Source organism: Protomyctophum parallelum, assembly GCF_964188405.1.
Source record: "Protomyctophum parallelum genome assembly, chromosome: 16".
NCBI lineage: Eukaryota > Metazoa > Chordata > Actinopteri > Myctophiformes > Myctophidae > Protomyctophum > Protomyctophum parallelum.
Genome location: NC_139711.1, coordinates 43224092 through 43247778, shown reverse-complemented (window position 1 = coordinate 43247778; position 23687 = coordinate 43224092). Strand labels below are relative to the sequence as shown.

The window sequence follows — 23687 nt, the reverse complement described above, 5'->3', positions numbered from 1 at the left end:
TTACTGTCGTGGCAAAAATAGCCGATCTACGTAGCTCAAAACATCCTCACCAGGCCAGTTGTGTCATGGTGGCTCGTAGCAGCAGCGTGGTGACGTGGGACAGAGAAGAGTTGCTCCACTCCAGTCTGCTCCTTTCCCCCTCGTACACACCCCTAATGTCCAGGGCACAGGCTGCGAAGGACTGCTGCACCTGTAGAGACACACACAGTGTTACTGTCCCCTCGTACACAGCCCTAATGTCCACCTGTAGATTCACACACAGTGTTACTGTCCCCCTCGTACACACCCCTAATGTCCACCTGTAGAGACACACACAGTGTTACTGTCCCCTCGTACACAGCCCTAATGTCCACCTGTAGAGACACACACAGTGTTACTGTCCCCTCGTACACACCCCTAATGTCTACCTGTAGAGACACACACAGTGTTACTGTCCCCCTTGGTACAGTAATGTGTGCCCCACAAGGTTATGCATTACCCGTTGTGCCCGTCCGTCTGTCTGTCTGTCTGTCTGTGTCAACATTCATGGCTTCCCTACTCACCTCAGGACTGTGGTTTTCTCTGGCCATCAGGGACAGCAGTTCTTCCACCAAATCTGCCTTGTTGTCGTGACCAAGAGCCCTGATGTCTGACAGAACACAGGAAGAACAACACATGACCAAGGGCCCTGATGTCTGACAGAACACAGGAAGAACAACACATGACCAAGGGCCCTGATGTCTGACAGAACACAGGAAGAACAACACATGACCAAGAGCCCTGATGTCTGACAGAACACAGGAAGAACAACACATGACCAAGAGCCCTGATGTCTGACAGAACACAGGAAGAACAACACATGACCAAGGGCCCTGATGTCTGACAGAACACAGGAAGAACAACACATGACCAAGGGCCCTGATGTCTGACAGAACACAGGAAGAACAACACATGACCAAGGGCCCTGATGTCTGACAGAACACAGGAAGAACAACACATGACCAAGGGCCCTGATGTCTGACAGAACAACACATGACCAAGGGCCCTGATGTCTGACAGAACAACACATGACCAAGGGCCTGATGTCTGACAGAACACAGGAAGAACAACACATGACCAAGAGCCCTGATGTCTGACAGAACAACACATGACCAAGGGCCCTGATGTCTGACAGAACACAGGAAGAACAACACATGACCAAGGGCCCTGATGTCTGACAGAACACAGGAAGAACAACACATGACCAAGGGCCTGATGTCTGACAGAACACAGGAAGAACAACACATGACCAAGAGCCCTGATGTCTGACAGAACACATGAAGAACAACACATGACCAAGGGCCCTGATGTCTGACAGAACAACACATGACCAAGGGCCCCGATGTCTGACAGAACACAGGAAGAAAAACAGTATAGTAAAAGTAATGTAGTAAAATATATCACTACATATCATGTAGTAGAATATATCACTACATATCATGTAGTAGAATATATCACGGGCGGCGGTGTCTCAGGGGTAGAGTGGCCGGATGGGAACCGCAAGGTTGCCAGTTCAAACCCTCTGGGCTCCCCCAGAGTTAGTGTCGAAGTGTCCTTGAGCAAGACTCTGAACCCCTGATTGCTCCCGATGTGCTGGTTGGTGCCTTGCATTGGTTTCCTCCGCCATAGGTGTGTAAATGTGTGTGTGTGAGAATGGGTGAATGTCTGTAAAGCGCCTTTGCTCGTGATTATGATATAATATCACTGGTACTGTGTGTGAGAAAGTAGCATTGCTTCACGTTACTGAGACATTATTTTATATCTGTTCATCCTGTAACAAAGCACACTTCGAGGGGCGGAGAGAGTGGGAAGATCATATTGTCATGTTATACCAATAACACTGATTTAATAGAGAGAGAGAGAGAGAGAGAGAGAGAGAGAGAGAGAGAGAGAGAGAGAGATTGTGTTAATATCGGATTTGGATAAACATTTTTTTTTATTTTATGTGATGCTTTTCTCTTTACGACACTTTTCTTTCTTTCGCTCAATAGGACCACCTGAGCAGCTACCAGCTGGGTGAAGCTGAAACTGCCCCCCAGTACGTTATTATTAATTTAATATGCTTTACAGTACACCATACTGTACAGCGTGAAGGCAGGTGCAGCAGCCAAAACACTGACATCATGAGTCGTAATACGTGTGTGATGTTTAAACCTATTCAGACCTGAGGACGATTCTACAAATGTCTTCTAAATCCTGACAGTTTTCTGTTTTCATTCGTTCTCAAACATTTTCATGCTAAGGACCCCCAAATATATATATATGTCATTGGCCGCCGACCCCCGTCTGAAAATGTAGTTCCAGGGACCCCCTCAGTAGCAAAGATTTGAGTTAAAAACGTTCGCTCTGAAAGAATATATATTCAAACATTTGGGCCACATTTTCACGATTTTTCAAAAATAGCAGACATAGAAGCTCGTAGCGCGGCACTCGGTGCCAAGCTACGAGCTTGTAGATCTGCTATTTTTCAATAGCTAAAGTATAACATAATGCTTAAAACACCAAAAGGGGTTCCCGGTTAAGTTACCTTTCCATATGGTGGGCAGAAGGTCCAGGCGACCGTCTGTGTCCACGGCCTGAAGCAGGTCCCTCATTCCCTGAGGGCTCGGGTAGTAGCGCTGCACACACACACACACACACACACATAGAGAGACTTTTAATTATTATTAATATTATTAATAATGAATTATCATTCCCTGAGGGCTCGGGTAGTAGCGCTGCACACACACACACACACACACACACACACACACACACACACACACACACACACACACACACACACACACACACACACACACAGAGAGAGAGACTTTTAACAACTCCAACGTTGAATTATCAAATCATTACCGGCCGAACAATCTGAAAGAAATCAGCATAATTACGGTCACTGTCGGGTGGGATATGTGGGGTATGTCCAAAACTTTTCAGGATATGAAAAATAATGATGTTCTGATGGATCCATTTATCATTTAGTCACAAGTTATTAATTGTTAATACTTTTCATTAGTTCAATATCAGTGAAATAGCGGAGCTACAAGCTCACGTGTCGTGTCGCGACACAATACGCGTTGCTGCTTCTGTGCGACACACTCTTGTGCGACAAAGTAGGGCGATTTGAAACATGGAGGAGGTTACGTGGTTCCTGCCCCGTGTTCTATGCTCTATGCCCCGGGGCGTTTTGGACACGGGAACCCTCGGGCAAGGCAGTACTGTGTGCTATACTGACCGAGGGGACGAGTTGAACCCTCGGGCAAGGCAGCAGTGTGCTGTACTGACCGAGGGGACGAGTTGAACCCTCGGGCAAGGCAGCAGTGTGCTGTGTACTGACCGAGGGGACGAGTTGAACCCTCGGGCAAGGCAGCAGTGTGCTGTACTGACCGAGGGGACGAGTTGAACCCTCGGGCAAGGCAGCAGTGTGCTGTACTGACCGAGGGGACGAGTTGAACCCTCGGGCAAGGCAGCAGTGTGCTGTGTACTGACCGAGGGGACGAGTTGAACCCTCGGGCAAGGCAGCAGTGTGCTGTGTACTGACCGAGGGGACGAGTTGAACCCTCGGGCAAGGCAGCAGTGTGCTGTACTGACCGAGGGGACGAGTTGAACCCTCGGGCAAGGCAGCAGTGTGCTGTATATATACTGACCGAGGGGACGAGTTGCCGGTACCACTTCAACACCACGTCTATCTGCTCCATCATACACAGCAGGCTGAAGAAACGACCACTGCAGAGAGAGAGAGAGAGAGAGAGAGAGAGGGGGTGGGGGGGGAGGGGGTGGGGGGGGTGGGAGGGAACAGTTGATTTACAACTGTCATCAGTCACTAAAGACTAAAATCACTAAAAATACCTACTACCATCAATGAATGAATGAATGAATGAATGAATAGTTTATTTCGATCTTACAGAGGGAGACATTACACAAAACAGTTTACTTTTTCTTTTGTGATCAAAAAGGCATAGGCAGAAGCTTAAAGCTTATAAGTGCCTATCCTTAGCTCAACTTGCTCCAACATGCTGTTGAAGACATGCATAACAATCAACACAAAAAAACAAAAAAAAAAAAAAAAAAAAAAAACACATGACATTTATAGAAGAATAGAAAATTAAACAAACCAAAAGCAAAAACAGAAAATAAAAACAGACAACGACAAAGACAAAAGAAAAAAAGACAGGAAAAAAAAAGACAAGAACAGACAAAGCCAAATGTTATACTAAGTCCAACTCTACATGGCATAAACATAGCTCAGCTCCCTACTCATTCCAGGTTATATCCATGCAATAATTCCTGTTTGAGCCTCTTTTTAAATTGTTTAAGGTTGTTGCTTTGCTTAATTGTCTCAGACAAGCTATTCCACAGCTTAACCCCATGGACAGAAACACACATGCTCTTTAAGGTTGTTTCAACACTTATTTGTTTGAAGTTTAGTTCCCCTCTCAGCTCATACCTCCCATCCCTATCCCTAAACCTTTTTTGGATATTTCCAGGAAGCAGATTATGTCTAGCTTTAAATAATAATTGTGCTGTTTTAAAATCAACTAAATCAAAAAACTTTAATGTTTGTGAATTTAGAAACAGTGGATTTGTGTGTTCATAGTAATTTACTTTATTTACTATTCTTATTGCTTTTTTCTGCAGTAAATATATTGGCTGAAGGTTGCTTTTGTAAGTGTTACCCCACACTTCCACACAGTAGGTGAGATATGGTGTTATAAGGGTGCAATCCATCTAGTATTTATTTTTATAACAGTGAAAACGTCCCAAACTCTTCTTCCTTCTGGCTCCAAACTCCCCATTGCAATCAGAACTGCAGCATCACTCCCAATCTACTCCGCTGTAGTCTGAAAACCCACCTCTTCATGGTGGTGGTTGATGGATGGATGGATAGACCAGTGTGGAGGGAGGGTTGATGGTTTTATGGACCAGTGTGGTGGAGGGTTGATGGATGGATGGACCAGTGTGGAGGGAGGGTTGATGGTTTTATGGACCAGTGTGGTGGAGGGTTGATGGGTGGATAGACTAGTGTGGTGGAGGGTTGATGGATGGATGGATAGACTAGTGTGGTGGAGGGTTGATGGATGGATGGATGGACCAGTGTGGAGGGAGGGTTGATGGATGGATGGACCAGTGTGGAGGGAGGGTTGATGGTTTTATGGACCAGTGTGGTGGAGGGTTGATGGGTGGATAGACTAGTGTGGTGGAGGGTTGATGGATGGATGGATAGACTAGTGTGGTGGAGGGTTGATGGATGGATGGATGGACCAGTGTGGAGGGAGGGTTGATGGTTTTATGGACCAGTGTGGTGGAGGGTTGATGGGTGGATAGACTAGTGTGGTGGAGGGTTGATGGATGGATGGATAGACTAGTGTGGTGGAGGGTTGATGGATGGATGGATGGACCAGTGTGGAGGGAGGGTTGATGGATGGATGGACCAGTGTGGAGGGAGGGTTGATGGTTTTATGGACCAGTGTGGTGGAGGGTTGATGCTTACTAGTACAGACTCTGTTGGTAGGAATCCCCCAGCAGCCTCCAGTTCTCCCCCACTTCCAGCAGGCTGTGCAGTCTGTAGGCATGCTCCATGTCTTTGGTGTCGAGACACTGACAGATGACAAACACACAGTTCAGTACAGACATTCATTCAATATAAAATACATTTAAATGTAATTCAAACATAATTTAATTGTATGGGGGTCCCTCCAGCGCATCCATTGTCTACAATACATTATTGTAGACAATGGATGGATAGAGGTGAATTCAGAGGGGAAACATACTTACTATTCTCATGGCGTTGAGGAAGAATAGGACTGGAGAGAAAATGAAAGAGAGACAGCAAAAGAGAACAGGATCAAAATCACAAACTTTATTTTTAAGTGTACAGTTTGTGGCATGGGCTGCAGTCAAAAGGGTAGTCTAAAAGTACACATGAGGACTCACACAGGGGAAAAGCCCTTTGCGTGTACAGTTTGTGGCAAGGGCTGTATTCATAATGTGGCATTAAAATTACACATGTTGACTCACACAGGGGTAAAACCCGTTACGTGTACAGTTTGTGGTACAGGCTTTAGTCGAAAGGATAATCTAAAATTACACATGAGGACTCATACAGGGGAAAAACCATTTACGTGTACAGTTTGTGAAAAAGGCTTTAGTCTGAATTGCAATCTAAAAACATCATAAAGAGGAAAATGCTGTTAAAGGATGAGTGTTTTCTTTTCTTCAAATAAGGCATTATCTTGACACTTATGTTAATTATTCAGTTTAGTCCAGCTAGATACATTAAACATGATGTACTATACATCAATTGTTTTAATACATCTTCAACTTGCATAATGACCTGCCGATATTGATATAACAATATGAGAAGCAGTGTTTGCCCACATTCTTCAGCAATAAAAATGTCACATTCATTAATATTCACAGACTAGTGGTGCAATTGTAACTTGTCTCTGTGTTGACTAACATAATTATCATCATACTGTATTCCAATGACTTAGTTTGATTATATGTTTATATTCTCTGTATTATGTTGTCTTCGTGAAATTATAACACAAGATATTTACTCTTTAAAAAAGACTGTCCGCAATTTCTTCTTTTTCAAATAAAGGGTTGACAGCTACACATCCTTTGTGTGTTTATTACAGAAAGCTCATCACAACACATGTGCTTCACCTTCAACTTGTACTGTGAACAATACAGTGACAAGAACTGCTTCATTTTACATCCTGCATGCCAAACTATTACTATAAGGAACATGATAGGAGTACAGTGTTTCCTGCAGGAAAAGGCCTTGGCATGGTGCCGGGCGCGGGGGGACCTTCTGGCGCGCGGCCTATGGGCGCGCGCCCATAGGCGCCCATAATTTGTATTATTGCTCTTGTATTGCTATTGGAGACACTGGGGGACACTGGGGAGGCACTGCAGGGGCACTGGGGAGACACTGGGGGGGCACTGGGGAGGCACTGGGGAGACACTGGGGAGGCACTGGGGAGAAACTGCAGCCACTGGGGAGACATTGGGGAGGCAGTGGGGAGGCACTCAGAGGGACACTGGGCAGACACTGGGGAGGCACTTGGCGGAAACTGGGCAGACACTGGCCAGACACTGGGCAGACACTGGGGTGGCACTGGGGGAGGCACTGGGGAGGTACTGGACATTTCATTTTTTAAGCTTGGCATGGCGCGATTTATTTCAAGCATGGCGCAGCGCCATGCCAACAACATTGTGCAGGAAACCCTGGAGTATTAAATACATTAAAAAGTCTAGACATCTTTGACTTGAACTTTCTACATTGAACATGGCAGGAGTACGTATTAATGTTTCAGAGTGTATACTGTCCATTGTACATAGCCTGTAACTGTGACTACATGTAGATCTAGCGTATAATAAGAAATGCTTCATTTTCTAACAATTGTGTGCAAGGATGGTGTCCCTTAGTCATACTGTGATGATGGTTAAAACTGTGACAAAATAATAGTAGTCGTGGACGTGAGTTGATATGTTATCTGACAATTGGTATGAATGAAACATACCAATTTGTACTGTTTCTGAGTTACAGACCCATTTGGTTTCTCCTAACCAGCAGGTCTGTGCATTGTCTTTTATTATTTTTATTTATGTGGTTTGGTTCTTGACTTTTACACTCTTATCTGTTCTTGTGTTGTGTCATTCTCACTGCTGTTGCTGCTATGATATATCCAAATTATTTCCCTTCTGGGATCAACAGTGGTTTATCTTATCTCATCTTATCGTGAGAGTGATCGACGTGAATGTGTAACCCCAAGGCGCCGTCCTCGCTGTCAGCGAAGGCTTTGGATTGAATAAACTCCCTTTTCTCAAGGTTCAGGGGTTCTTCATTGTTGCATATTCCATATGCCAATATGCCATATGGAAAAGGAACCAGAACATAAAAATGAACTATACTAATATTAATAACACCACCCTGAGCGGGTAGGACAGAGTTAGTAATGCCCAGTGCTCAGGACGGAGATTGATAAAAAAGGACAGAGATTATTTATATCAGAACTAGTGGTGGGCATAGATTATTTTTTTTAATCTAGATTAATCTCACTGCAATTCTGGTGTTAATCTAGATTAATCTAGATTAAAATGGCTCATTTGAACTCTGCCGAAAGCATTGAAAATATGTGTGCGCTACCTAAATAATAGGGATGCTCCGATCACGTTTTTGGGGGCCGATCCCGATCACCGATCTTTCTTTTTAAGATCGGCCGATTCTGATTCCGATCCCGATCTTTTTTAATATTTTTATTAATATTTTTATAAACCTTTTTTTTTTTTAACTTATAAAAAAAACCTGGCAACCCGCGCCCCGCGGTCATTTTCCGCTAACCTGAGCGGGGTTCCCTAGCCTGCTGGAGGGGCTCCCATCATCCCATGCACCCTCGAGAGAAAAAAAGGGAACAAAATGCAGCCTTGAGCCTACCAATGTAACGTTGTGGTCTTGTGGAGCTGCTTTGATCACCACCTCCTCCTCCTCCTCCTCCTTTCCTTAAATTGACAATACCAATAAATCCACACTAAAGTAGTGTGAATACTTCCACAGCCTAATTACTAAAGGATAAACTATCAGTCTTCTCCGAAATCTGTCAATCTTTGTCAACTCAGCATGTGTTGACAACGCATTGTATTGTGTGTAACCTAGGTGACCTATATAATCAGGTCACCACTTTTGGTGTAACACACACACACACAACATTAGACTCATCGCGCCTACACAGCTGTCATTAATTAATAGTCTTGATTGCCTTGCCTATGCGTTCAAGTTATACAGGGTGAAAACCGTGAAATGCACAGGCTCATCTTACTGGCTGGCTGCCTGCAACTGCAGGCAACCAGCACATTTCCAAGAAAGTTGTATCAGGGCACAAGGATTATAGTTTGCTCACTTTTCTGCTGGTCAATGAGAAAAAAGGTAATGACTGGACTGGAGCAGCCTCTCTCCCATTCTCTCCGTCTCCCTCCCAAGCTGGGGTGAAGACGTGAGTGCTCTCTCTCGCTCTCTCTCTCTTTTCTCTCTCTCTCCCCCTCCCTCGCTGGGGTGAAGACGTGAGTGCTCTCTCGCTCTGTCTCTCTTTTCTCTCTCTCTCCCTGCCATGTGGGGGGGAGATTTTAGTTGCGCTGCCTTCGACAGCGCTATATTTCTCCAGTAGCGGTGCCGAACCGAGAAAGTGACACATTATTTTGGATGTAAAACTGCGCAGATTTTTGCTTTGTTGATCGGTTTCGCGGATCGGTGGATTTTGCACGGCCGATTAATGAACAGTGTGGCACGCCGCACTGTTCATTAATTTCACCCGTGTCCGGTTAGGTTAGGATCAAAGCGAAATTCCTAGTTTGCTCGCAGTCAATGCAGACCCAGCTCCCAGACCCAACTTTGAGAATAGATTAATGGCGATAATTTTTTTGACGCGCGATAATATTCTCGCGTTAACGCAGCACGTTAACGCCGATAACGGCCCAGCATTAATCAGAACCGATCGCATCGCTCCACAGGCTGGGAGCGTGCATTATTATTCATAGTCGTAGGATACAGGAATTCCACCTTTATCTACCGTGTTAGAATAAATGGGATGTGAATGTTGAGGAATGTTTAGGAGCATGTCTGTCCCATTGTTAATGGACAGGTGATAATGGGTTAGGGTGTGTAACCCTATTGCTGAATGGATCGACCAACCGATTTGCATGTGATCCTTTTAGTGTGATAAGTAGAGTGCATATAGCCTACTCCTACAGTATTGTGTGAATGGAGTGGAACATGTATATACAGGATTGGGAATCATTTGCATTTAAATTATTTAGACTGGGAAATACTTAGCATCCCTGTGACAACATCTGATAGGTGACAAAAGCAACTTGTCACATTCCTAATCCTAAATTCACCGCACCCACTGCACACAGCAATAGTCATTGTATGAAGTCATTCTCTCATGGTCAAATAGACATTTCACACATGCATGTTTAAAGGGTTTACTTCAGCCCTTTTGCAACCATATCTTTCCTGCATTCTGATGACTCAGAATGCTGAATGTCTTCAGAAATATAAAGAAAGTTGAACATCAGTTCTTAAATCTTAACACTGGGTCGCTGTGTGTCAAATAATGCAATTGTAAAAACTGTACTATACTGGTCTATAAAGCATGGTTTGGGGCATCCGATCGTGTGTTATATCATCAACTATTCATACCACTATGGTCATTTGGGAAAGATTTGCTTTATGATCCTAGAAAAAAAAGATAGTATTCGGTTCAATGTGTCATATAGCTGGAACAAACTCCCTGAAAACTGCAGCTCTGCAACAACTCTGTTATATAAAATCCTTTCATTGAGAATTTTTATTCTACACTGACAATGTATATAATTCATTTAAATTATCTTCATCTCCGTTCAAATCCAGGGTAGATTAGGAAAGTTACATAACGCTGCTGTACCTTTAGATTTTGTTGTGAGCAGTGATTGGCCCGTTTAGTTCTTGGTGTGTACCGCCCCACTCACTCTGATTGGCCCACTGTTAGTATTTAACAAGAGCTTGGTCTGCTTTGTGTCACTTTAATCTCTGCTAGTTGTTAAGAGCTGAACTTCTCCTCTCTGCACTAGCTGAAGCATTTAGTCTTTGTTTTGGTTCTACTTTACTACATACTTATATAATAAGATAATAGATATGGAACTAACAGTAGAAGTGTCATGTTCAAACATGTAATAATGTGTTTCTCTTCTCTCTCTCTTCTGTCTAGACTCCATACACCTTGTGTATAAAGAGGAGGTATTCACTGGGCAGCAGCAGAGAACCTATAGTCTGGTCCAGGAGGATCCAGAGCCTCCACAGATTAAAGTCGAACAGGAGGAGATAACCTCCAGTCTGGTCCAGGAGGAACCAGAAATTCCACAGATTAAACAAGAACATGAGGAGAGAACCTCCAGTCTGATCAAAGAGGAACCAGAGTCTCCACAGATTAAAGAAGAACAGGAGGAGAGAATATCCAGTCTGGTCCAGGAGGAACCAGCGACTCCACAAATTAAAGAAGAACATGAGGAGAGAACCTCCAGTCTGATCAAAGAGGAACCAGCGTCTCCACAGATTAAAGAGGAACATGATGAGCTACTTCAAAGATCAGAGGAGGATGGTGGATCAACAGAGACATTACTATCAGTGAAACACGAAGATGGTGATGAAAACATACAAATAGAACCTGTAGCCAGCACCTCATCTCAACAAATGACAACACAAGCTGATGTAGAGGACTGTGGAACATCACAACCAACTAGTCAGCTCCTCTCTTCACACTGTTCTGAATCTGACATCACTGAAGACAGTGATGAGTGGGATGAGACCATGGATGGCCAGTCAAGTTTAAACACAGTGAAATCACACAATACACAACACATGGGAGGAAATAGTTTGTCTTTGAGCACAGGCTTTAGTCAAAAGGATAATCTAAAAATACACATGAGGACTCACACAGGGGAAAAGCCCTTAACGTGTACAGTTTGTGGCAAGGCTTGTAGTAGAACGAGTGATCTAAAACGACACATGATGACTCACACAGGGGAAAAGCCCTTTATGTGTACAGTTTGTGGCAAGGCCTGTAGTAGAACGAGTGATCTAAAACGACACATGAGGACTCACACAGGGGAAAAGCCCTTTACGTGTACAGTTTGTGACAAAGGCTTTAGTCAAAGGGGTAGTCTAAAATTGCACATGATGACTCACACAGGGGAAACCCCCATTACATGTACAGTTTGTGGCAAGGGCTGTAGTCAAAAGAGTAATCTAAAATTACACATGATGACTCACACAGGGGAAAAGCCCTTTACGTGTACAGTTTGTGGCATGGGCTGCAGTCAAAAGGGTAGTCTAAAAGTACACATGAGGACTCACACAGGGGTAAAACCCGTTACGTGTACAGTTTGTGGCACAGGCTTTAGTCGAAAAAATAATCTAGAAGTACACATGAGGACTCATACAGGGGAAAAACCCTTTGAGTGTAAAATTTGCAAAAAGGGCTTTACCCAGACTGGTCATCTAGAAAAACACATGAAGATACACAAAGAGGAAAAAGCTGTAAATGATGAGTGCTAATGAGAGGGGCGCTATCTCCTCCTTTTGGCTTGTGATTGGCTGATCACCCCATAGTGATGATTGGCTGAGCAAAGTATATATTGAAGATAAAAGTGAGGGCAGGAATTTGAAGACGCCAAAACATATTGTGTTGATTTTATAGCTTGAGATTAAAATGTCATATTCATTATTATTCATACACTAGTGGTGCAATTGTACCCAGTATATTTTAATCACTTAGTTGTATAATTTGTTTAGATTTTCTTTATAGAATAGTTGTCTTCATAGAATGCATTGTAACAGAAAATATGTACTATGCCATACCTGTAAGAAAACTGTCTGTAAATTCTTATTTTTCTAATAAAGGGTTGACAGCTAAAGATCCTTGTGTTCATTACAAGAAGCTAATCACATCACATGTGTTTCAGTCACCTCCCTTAAGTATGGACGCCTTGTACTGTGAACAATACAGTGACAAGAACAGCATCATTTTATATCCTTCATACCAAAATATTACTATAAGGAACATGATAGGAGTATTAATTAAATGAAACAATCTACACATATTTTACTTGAACTTTCTACATTGAACATGAAATGAGTAAGTCCTAATGTTACAGAGTGCATACTGTCCATTGTACTTAACCTGTGACTACATGTAGATCTAGCGTAAAATAAGAAATGCTTCATTTTCCAACAATTGTGTGCAAGGATGGTGACACATCCCATAGTAATACTGTGATGATGGTTAAAACTATGACAAAATAATAGTAGTTGTGGACGTGAGTTTATATGTTATCTGACAATTGGTATGAATGAAACATTGTCCACATTATTCAGCAATTGAAATGTCACATTAATATTCACAGACTAATGGTGCAATTGTAACTTGTCTCTGTGTTGACATGTGTTGTTTGGACTAACATATCATCATTGTGTATTTCAATGACTTAGTTTGATTATATGTTTAGATTCTCTGTATTATGCCGTCTTCATAAAATTGTAACATATTTACACTGTAAAAACACGTAATTTCTTCTTTTTCAAATAAAGGGTTGACAGCTACACATCCTTTGTGTGTTCATAAAGCTCATCATAAGAAATGCTTCATTTTCTAACAATTGTGTGCAAGGATGGTGTGCATCCCTTAGTCATACTGTGATGATGGTTACAACTATGATTAGTTACAAAATAATAGTAGTCGTGGACGTGAGTTGATATGTTATCTGACAAGGTATGAATGACAAGGTATGAATTCCACCTTTATCTACCGTGTTAGAAGAAATGGGTTGTTAATATTGAGGAATGTCATGTCTGTCCCATTGTTAATGGACAGGTGATAATGAGTTAGGGTGTGTAACCCTATTGCTGAATGGATCGACCAACCAATTTGCATGTGATCCTTTTACTGTGATAAGTAGAGTGCATATAGCCTACTCCTACAGTATTGTGTGACTGGAGTGGAACATGTATATATATATATATAGGATCGGGAATCATTTGCATTTAAATGATTTAAACTGGGAAATAATTAGCATCCCTGTGACAACATCTGATAGGTGACAAAAGCAACTTGTCACATTCATAATCCTAAATTCACCGCACCCACTGCACACAGCAATAGTCATTGTATGAAGTCATTCTCTCATGGTCAAATAGACATTTCACACAATCATGCATGTTTAAAGGGCCACATCAGCCCTTTTGCAACCATATCTTTCCTGGGGGGTTTATGTGGGAAATGTGTGTTTTTAGACATTTTAGTATTTCAAAGTGTCTGTGATGTCATGGACACTGGTCTCACTGCTGGATTACTACAATGACCATAATGCTTTGCTGCACTTGTGGAGAGGGCTGTCTTTTTGAGACAACATGTACTTCAGGAAGGAAGTGAGACCCGTGTCCATGACATCATTGGCACTTTGAAATACTAAAATATCTAAAAACATGTATTACACACAAAAAGTGTTTCTTGTTTCCCAAACAACTTAAAATAAGATACGGTTGCAAAAGGGGTGAAATTGCCCTTTAAACGCAAGACGGGCTCGATTTTCTCTCCATGCTTATTTTCCAGTTAGTCTTGATATGATGGACTATTGAGTCCATCATATCAAGTTAAAACTACATGTCCAGAACATGTCAAAACTACTACAGCTACTTTCTTCCCGTTTTGATGAAAGGTGGAACATTTACAATATATTCTCAGCTTCTAGATCGGCCATTTTCATCATCTACAACACATTATAAAATAGGGCTTGAGAGGATCAATCGTGAATTTATCCTATACAAAATATATAATTTATATAATTTATAATATATAATAATGGACTCAGAACTTTAACAGTCACAATATCACCATCAAAGTCAGAGTAAATGTTTTATTTCCAACAGATGGAAGCTGAATGTCTTCAGAAATATAAAGAAAGTTGAACATCAGTTCTTAAATCTTAACACTGGGTCGCTGTGTGTCAAATAATGCAATTGTAAAAACTGTACTATACTGGTCTATAAAGCATGGTTTGGGGCATATGATCGTGTGTTATATCATCAACTATTCATACCTCTATGGTCATTTGGGAAAGATTTGCTTTATGATCCTAGAAAAAAAAGATAGTATTCAGTTAAATGTGTCATATATCTGGAACAAACTCCCTGAAAACTGCAGCTCTGCAACAACTCTGTTATATAAAATCCTTTCATTGATAATTTTTATTCTACACTGACAATGTATATCATTCATTTAAATTATCTTCATTTCCGTTCAAATCCAGGGTAGATTAGGAAAGTTACATAACGCTGTTGTACCTTTAGATTTTGTTGTGAGCAGTGATTGGCCCGTTTAGTTCTTGGTGTGTCCCGCCCCACTCACTCTGATTGGCCCACTGTTAGTATTTAACAAGAGCTTGGTCTGCTTTGTGTCACTTTAATCTCTGCTAGTTGTTAAGAGCTGAACTTCTCCTCTCTGCACTAGCTGAAGCATTTAGTCTTTGTTTTGGTTCTACTTTACTACATACTTTTATAATATTTTCGCTCAATTTAAAAATCTATTTGGGTTTTGAGTTATGGCTTTACTACAAACATTGAAGTCCTTGGTCAACCAGAGACTATCTGCTGCTGCTGAAGAGATATTTGGGGTCATTGGAAGAATTCTAACAGAGTACGAGGATGAAGCTTTCCACATCAAGCAAGAAACTGACCGCCAACGCAGACTACTGGATATGGTTTTACAACCAATAGTCAAGCTACACAGAACAGGTTGGTAAAACCTTTACTACGTTAACTGTTACAGGCTTGAACATGTTTGAACACAACTGCATCAATCCAGTCTCTGTGGATATACCAGATAGCAATAGGTTGTAGCTAATGAGAAATTATATTTGAGAAACAAGGAGAGGCTTGTTTTAGAAATTAAGCATCGCTGAGGTAAGAAACCATCAATTGTGTGACACTTCACACTGGAATAAAAAAAACATTAGGACAGATATGGAACTAACAGCAGATGTGTCATGTTCAAACATGTAATAATGTGTTTCTCTTCTCTATCTTGTCTAGACTCCATACACCTCCTTGTGTGTAAAGAGGAGGTATTCACTGGGCAGCAGCAGAGAACGTCTAGTCTGGTCCAGGAGGATCCAGAGCCTCCACAGATTAAAGTCGAACAGGAGGAGATAACCTCCAGTCTGGTCCAGGAGGAACCAGAAATTCCACAGATTAAACAAGAACATGAGGAGAGAACCTCCAGTCTGATCAAAGAGGAACCAGAGTCTCCACAGATTAAAGAAGAACAGGAGGAGAGAATATCCAGTCTGGTCCAGGAGGAACCAGCGACTCCACAAATTAAAGAAGAACATGAGGAGAGAACCTCCAGTCTGATCAAAGAGGAACCAGCGTCTCCACAGATTAAAGAGGAACATGATGAGCTACTTCAAAGATCAGAGGAGGATGGTGGATCAACAGAGACATTACTATCAGTGAAACACGAAGATGGTGATGAAAACATACAAATAGAACCTGTAGCCAGCACCTCATCTCAACAAATGACAACACAAGCTGATGTAGAGGACTGTGGAACATCACAACCAACTAGTCAGCTCCTCTCTTCACACTGTTCTGAATCTGACATCACTGAAGACAGTGATGAGTGGGATGAGACCATGGATGGCCAGTCAAGTTTAAACACAGTGAAATCACACAATACACAACACATGGGAGGAAATAGTTTGTCTTTGAGCACAGGCTTTAGTCAAAAGGATAATCTAAAAATACACATGAGGACTCACACAGGGGAAAAGCCCTTAACGTGTACAGTTTGTGGCAAGGCTTGTAGTAGAACGAGTGATCTAAAACGACACATGATGACTCACACAGGGGAAAAGCCCTTTATGTGTACAGTTTGTGGCAAGGCCTGTAGTAGAACGAGTGATCTAAAACGACACATGAGGACTCACACAGGGGAAAAGCCCTTTACGTGTACAGTTTGTGACAAAGGCTTTAGTCAAAGGGGTAGTCTAAAATTGCACATGATGACTCACACAGGGGAAACCCCCATTACATGTACAGTTTGTGGCAAGGGCTGTAGTCAAAAGAGTAATCTAAAATTACACATGATGACTCACACAGGGGAAAAGCCCTTTACGTGTACAGTTTGTGGCATGGGCTGTAGTCAAACGAGTGATCTAAAACGACACATGATGACTCACACAGGGGAAAAGCCATTTGTTTGTACAGTGTGTGGCATGGGCTGCAGTCAAAAGGGTAGTCTAAAAGTACACATGTTGACTCACACAGGGGTAAAACCCATTACGTGTACAGTTTGTGACAAAGGCTTTAGTCAAAGGAGTAGTCTAAAATTACACATGAGGACTCATACAGGGGAAAAACCATTTACGTGTACAGTTTGTGAAAAAGGCTTTAGTCTGAATTGCAATCTAAAAACACACATGAAGATGTGTCATGAAGAGGAAAAAGCTGTTAAATGATGAGTGTTTTCTTTTCTTCAAATAAGGCTTATGTCAATTATTCAGTTTAGTCCAGCTAGATACATTAAACATGATGTACTATACATCAATTGTTTTAATACATTTTCAACTTGCATAATGACCTGCCGATATTGATATAACAATATGAGAAGCAGTGTTTGCCCACATTCTTCAGCAATACAAATGTCACATTCATTAATATTCACGGACTAGTGGTGCAATAAAATTGTAACAGAAGATATTTTCTCTGTAAAAAAGACTGTCTGCAATTTCTTCTTTTTCAAATAAAGGATTGACAGCTACACACCCTTTGTGTGTTTATTACAGAAAGCTCATCACAACACATGTGCTTCACCTTCAACTTGTACTGTGAACAATACAGTGACAACTGCTTCCTTTTACATCCTGCATGCCAAACTATTACTATAAGGAACATGATAGGAGTATTCATTAAATTAAAAAGTCTACACATCTTTGACTTGAACTTTCTACATTGAACATGGCAGGAGTACGTATTAATGTTTCAGAGTGTATACTGTCCATTGTACATAGCCTGTAACTGTGACTACATGTATATCTAGCGTATAATAAGAAATGCTTCATTTTCTAACAATTGTGTGCAAGGATGGTGACACATCCCTTAGTCATACTGTGATGATGGTTAAAACTATGACAAAATAATAGTAGTCGTGGACGTGAGTTGATATGTTATCTGACAATTGGTATGAATGAAACATACCAATTTGTACTCTCTGAGTTACAGACCCATTTGGTTCCTCCTAACCAGCAGGTCTGTGCATTGTCTTTTATTATTTTTATTTATGTGGTTTGGTTCTTGACTTTTACACTCTTATCTGTTCTTGTGTTGTGTCATTCTCACTGCTGTTGCTGCTATGATATGATATCCGAAATATTTTCCTTCTGGGATGAACAGTGGTTTATCTTATCTCATCTTATCGTGAGAGTGATCGACGTGAATGTGTAACCCCAAGGTGCCGTCCTCGCTGTCAGGAAAGACAGCGAAGGCTTTGGATTGAATAAACTCCCTTTTCTCAAGGTTCAGGGGTTCTTCATTGTTGCATATTCCATATGCCATATGGAAAAGGAACCAGAACATAACAATGAATAATAATAATAATAACACCCTGAGCGGGTAGGACGGAGTTCTCCGTTCAATCAATTAGTAATGCCCAGTGCTCAGGTTTATAAAGAGATTAATAAAAAAGGACAGAGATTATTGATATCAGAACCGATCGCATCGCTCCACAGGCTGGGAGCGTGCATTATTATTTCTAGTCGTAGGATACAGGAATTCCACCTTTATCTACCGTGTTAGAATAAATGGGATGTGAATGTTGTGGAATGTTTAGGAGCATGTCTGTCCCATTGTTAATGGACAGGTGATGATGGGTTAGGGTGTGTAACCCTATTGCTGAATGGATCGACCAACCAATTTGCATGTGATCCTTTTAGTGTGATAAGTAGAGTGCATATAGCCTACTCCTACAGTATTGTGTGAATGGAGTGGAACATGTATATACAGGATCGGGAATCATTTGCATTTAAATGATTTAAACTGGGAAATACTTAGCATCCCTGTGACAACATCTGATAGGTGACAAAAGCAACTTGTCACATTCCTAATCCTAAATTCACCGCACACAGCAATAGTCATTGTATGAAGTCATTCTCTCATGGTCAAATAGACATTTCCTGGGGGGGGTTTATGTGGGAAATAGACAGTGTTTTTAGACATTTTAGTATTTCAAAGTGTCTGTCATGGACACTGGTCTCACTGCTGGATTACTACAATGACCATAATGCTTTGCTGCACTTGTGGAGAGAGAGAGAGAGAGCTGTCTTTTTGAGACAACATGTACTTCAGGAAGGAAGTGAGACCAGTGTCCATGACATCATTGGCACTTTGAAATACTAAAATATCTAAAAACACGTATTACACACAAAAAAAGAGTTTATTGTTTCCCAAACATCATTAAAATAAGATACGGTTGCAAAAGGGGTGAAATTGCCCTTTAAACGCAAGACGGGCTCGATTTTCTCTCCATGCTTATTTTCCAGTTAGTCTTGATATGATGGACTATTGAGTCCATCATATCAAGTTAAAACTACATGTCCAGAACATGTCAAAACTACTACAGCTACTTTCTTCCCGTTTTGATGAAAGGTGGAACATTTACAATATATTCTCAGCTTCTAGATCGGCCATTTTCATCATCTACAACACATTATAAAATAGGGCTTGAGAGGATCAATCGTGAATTTATCCTATACAAAATATATAATTTATATAATTTATAATATATAATAATGGACTCAGAACTTTAACAGTCACAATATCACCATCAAAGTCAGAGTAAATGTTTTATTTCCAACAGATGGAAGCTGAATGTCTTCAGAAATATAAAGAAAGTTGAACATCAGTTCTTAAATCTTAACACTGGGTCGCTGTGTGTCAAATAATGCAATTGTAAAAACTGTACTATACTGGTCTATAAAGCATGGTTTGGGGCATATGATCGTGTGTTATATCATCAACTATTCATACCTCTATGGTCATTTGGGAAAGATTTGCTTTATGATCCTAGAAAAAAAAGATAGTATTCAGTTAAATGTGTCATATATCTGGAACAAACTCCCTGAAAACTGCAGCTCTGCAACAACTCTGTTATATAAAATCCTTTCATTGATAATTTTTATTCTACACTGACAATGTATATCATTCATTTAAATTATCTTCATTTCCGTTCAAATCCAGGGTAGATTAGGAAAGTTACATAACGCTGTTGTACCTTTAGATTTTGTTGTGAGCAGTGATTGGCCCGTTTAGTTCTTGGTGTGTCCCGCCCCACTCACTCTGATTGGCCCACTGTTAGTATTTAACAAGAGCTTGGTCTGCTTTGTGTCACTTTAATCTCTGCTAGTTGTTAAGAGCTGAACTTCTCCTCTCTGCACTAGCTGAAGCATTTAGTCTTTGTTTTGGTTCTACTTTACTACATACTTTTATAATATTTTCGCTCAATTTAAAAATCTATTTGGGTTTTGAGTTATGGCTTTACTACAAACATTGAAGTCCTTGGTCAACCAGAGACTATCTGCTGCTGCTGAAGAGATATTTGGGGTCATTGGAAGAATTCTAACAGAGTACGAGGATGAAGCTTTCCACATCAAGCAAGAAACTGACCGCCAACGCAGACTACTGGATATGGTTTTACAACCAATAGTCAAGCTACACAGAACAGGTTGGTAAAACCTTTACTACGTTAACTGTTACAGGCTTGAACATGTTTGAACACAACTGCATCAATCCAGTCTCTGTGGATATACCAGATAGCAATAGGTTGTAGCTAATGAGAAATTATATTTGAGAAACAAGGAGAGGCTTGTTTTAGAAATTAAGCATCGCTGAGGTAAGAAACCATCAATTGTGTGACACTTCACACTGGAATAAAAAAAACATTAGGACAGATATGGAACTAACAGCAGATGTGTCATGTTCAAACATGTAATAATGTGTTTCTCTTCTCTATCTTGTCTAGACTCCATACACCTCCTTGTGTGTAAAGAGGAGGTATTCACTGGGCAGCAGCAGAGAACGTCTAGTCTGGTCCAGGAGGATCCAGAGCCTCCACAGATTAAAGTCGAACAGGAGGAGATAACCTCCAGTCTGGTCCAGGAGGAACCAGAAATTCCACAGATTAAACAAGAACATGAGGAGAGAACCTCCAGTCTGATCAAAGAGGAACCAGAGTCTCCACAGATTAAAGAAGAACAGGAGGAGAGAATATCCAGTCTGGTCCAGGAGGAACCAGCGACTCCACAAATTAAAGAAGAACATGAGGAGAGAACCTCCAGTCTGATCAAAGAGGAACCAGCGTCTCCACAGATTAAAGAGGAACATGATGAGCTACTTCAAAGATCAGAGGAGGATGGTGGATCAACAGAGACATTACTATCAGTGAAACACGAAGATGGTGATGAAAACATACAAATAGAACCTGTAGCCAGCACCTCATCTCAACAAATGACAACACAAGCTGATGTAGAGGACTGTGGAACATCACAACCAACTAGTCAGCTCCTCTCTTCACACTGTTCTGAATCTGACATCACTGAAGACAGTGATGAGTGGGATGAGACCATGGATGGCCAGTCAAGTTTAAACACAGTGAAATCACACAATACACAACACATGGGAGGAAATAGTTTGTCTTTGAGCACAGGCTTTAGTCAAAAGGATAATCTAAAAATACACATGAGGACTCACACAGGGGAAAAGCCCTTAACGTGTACAGTTTGTGGCAAGGCTTGTAGTAGAACGAGTGATCTAAAACGACACATGATGACTCACACAGGGGAAAAGCCCTTTATGTGTACAGTTTGTGGCAAGGCCTGTAGTAGAACGAGTGATCTAAAACGACACATGAGGACTCACACAGGGGAAAAGCCCTTTACGTGTACAGTTTGTGACAAAGGCTTTAGTCAAAGGGGTAGTCTAAAATTGCACATGATGACTCACACAGGGGAAACCCCCATTACATGTACAGTTTGTGGCAAGGGCTGTAGTCAAAAGAGTAATCTAAAATTACACATGATGACTCACACAGGGGAAAAGCCCTTTACGTGTACAGTTTGTGGCATGGGCTGTAGTCAAACGAGTGATCTAAAACGACACATGATGACTCACACAGGGGAAAAGCCATTTGTTTGTACAGTGTGTGGCATGGGCTGCAGTCAAAAGGGTAGTCTAAAAGTACACATGTTGACTCACACAGGGGTAAAACCCATTACGTGTACAGTTTGTGACAAAGGCTTTAGTCAAAGGAGTAGTCTAAAATTACACATGAGGACTCATACAGGGGAAAAACCATTTACGTGTACAGTTTGTGAAAAAGGCTTTAGTCTGAATTGCAATCTAAAAACACACATGAAGATGTGTCATGAAGAGGAAAAAGCTGTTAAATGATGAGTGTTTTCTTTTCTTCAAATAAGGCTTATGTCAATTATTCAGTTTAGTCCAGCTAGATACATTAAACATGATGTACTATACATCAATTGTTTTAATACATTTTCAACTTGCATAATGACCTGCCGATATTGATATAACAATATGAGAAGCAGTGTTTGCCCACATTCTTCAGCAATACAAATGTCACATTCATTAATATTCACGGACTAGTGGTGCAATAAAATTGTAACAGAAGATATTTTCTCTGTAAAAAAGACTGTCTGCAATTTCTTCTTTTTCAAATAAAGGATTGACAGCTACACACCCTTTGTGTGTTTATTACAGAAAGCTCATCACAACACATGTGCTTCACCTTCAACTTGTACTGTGAACAATACAGTGACAACTGCTTCCTTTTACATCCTGCATGCCAAACTATTACTATAAGGAACATGATAGGAGTATTCATTAAATTAAAAAGTCTACACATCTTTGACTTGAACTTTCTACATTGAACATGGCAGGAGTACGTATTAATGTTTCAGAGTGTATACTGTCCATTGTACATAGCCTGTAACTGTGACTACATGTATATCTAGCGTATAATAAGAAATGCTTCATTTTCTAACAATTGTGTGCAAGGATGGTGACACATCCCTTAGTCATACTGTGATGATGGTTAAAACTATGACAAAATAATAGTAGTCGTGGACGTGAGTTGATATGTTATCTGACAATTGGTATGAATGAAACATACCAATTTGTACTCTCTGAGTTACAGACCCATTTGGTTCCTCCTAACCAGCAGGTCTGTGCATTGTCTTTTATTATTTTTATTTATGTGGTTTGGTTCTTGACTTTTACACTCTTATCTGTTCTTGTGTTGTGTCATTCTCACTGCTGTTGCTGCTATGATATGATATCCGAAATATTTTCCTTCTGGGATGAACAGTGGTTTATCTTATCTCATCTTATCGTGAGAGTGATCGACGTGAATGTGTAACCCCAAGGTGCCGTCCTCGCTGTCAGGAAAGACAGCGAAGGCTTTGGATTGAATAAACTCCCTTTTCTCAAGGTTCAGGGGTTCTTCATTGTTGCATATTCCATATGCCATATGGAAAAGGAACCAGAACATAACAATGAATAATAATAATAATAACACCCTGAGCGGGTAGGACGGAGTTCTCCGTTCAATCAATTAGTAATGCCCAGTGCTCAGGTTTATAAAGAGATTAATAAAAAAGGACAGAGATTATTGATATCAGAACCGATCGCATCGCTCCACAGGCTGGGAGCGTGCATTATTATTTCTAGTCGTAGGATACAGGAATTCCACCTTTATCTACCGTGTTAGAATAAATGGGATGTGAATGTTGTGGAATGTTTAGGAGCATGTCTGTCCCATTGTTAATGGACAGGTGATGATGGGTTAGGGTGTGTAACCCTATTGCTGAATGGATCGACCAACCAATTTGCATGTGATCCTTTTAGTGTGATAAGTAGAGTGCATATAGCCTACTCCTACAGTATTGTGTGAATGGAGTGGAACATGTATATACAGGATCGGGAATCATTTGCATTTAAATGATTTAAACTGGGAAATACTTAGCATCCCTGTGACAACATCTGATAGGTGACAAAAGCAACTTGTCAC

At 41.1% G+C, this 23687-nt stretch overlaps 1 protein-coding gene across 1 annotated transcript in view; it reads right to left on the bottom strand.

Annotated features, from left to right (window-relative positions):
* LOC310873814 (small ribosomal subunit protein mS39-like) overlaps nucleotides 1-23687 on the bottom strand; it is a gene marked incomplete at both ends in the record, with an annotated part of 150862 nt that overhangs the window by 2171 nt on the left and 125004 nt on the right. The window contains 7 exons of the mRNA XM_083786365.1: nucleotides 51-190; nucleotides 543-628; nucleotides 2546-2636; nucleotides 3660-3738; nucleotides 5504-5610; nucleotides 5788-5816; nucleotides 12040-12052. Of these exons, the coding sequence (XP_083642491.1) occupies nucleotides 51-190; nucleotides 543-628; nucleotides 2546-2636; nucleotides 3660-3738; nucleotides 5504-5610; nucleotides 5788-5816; nucleotides 12040-12052 (545 nt within the window). The remainder of the gene's footprint in view (nucleotides 1-50; nucleotides 191-542; nucleotides 629-2545; nucleotides 2637-3659; nucleotides 3739-5503; nucleotides 5611-5787; nucleotides 5817-12039; nucleotides 12053-23687) is intronic.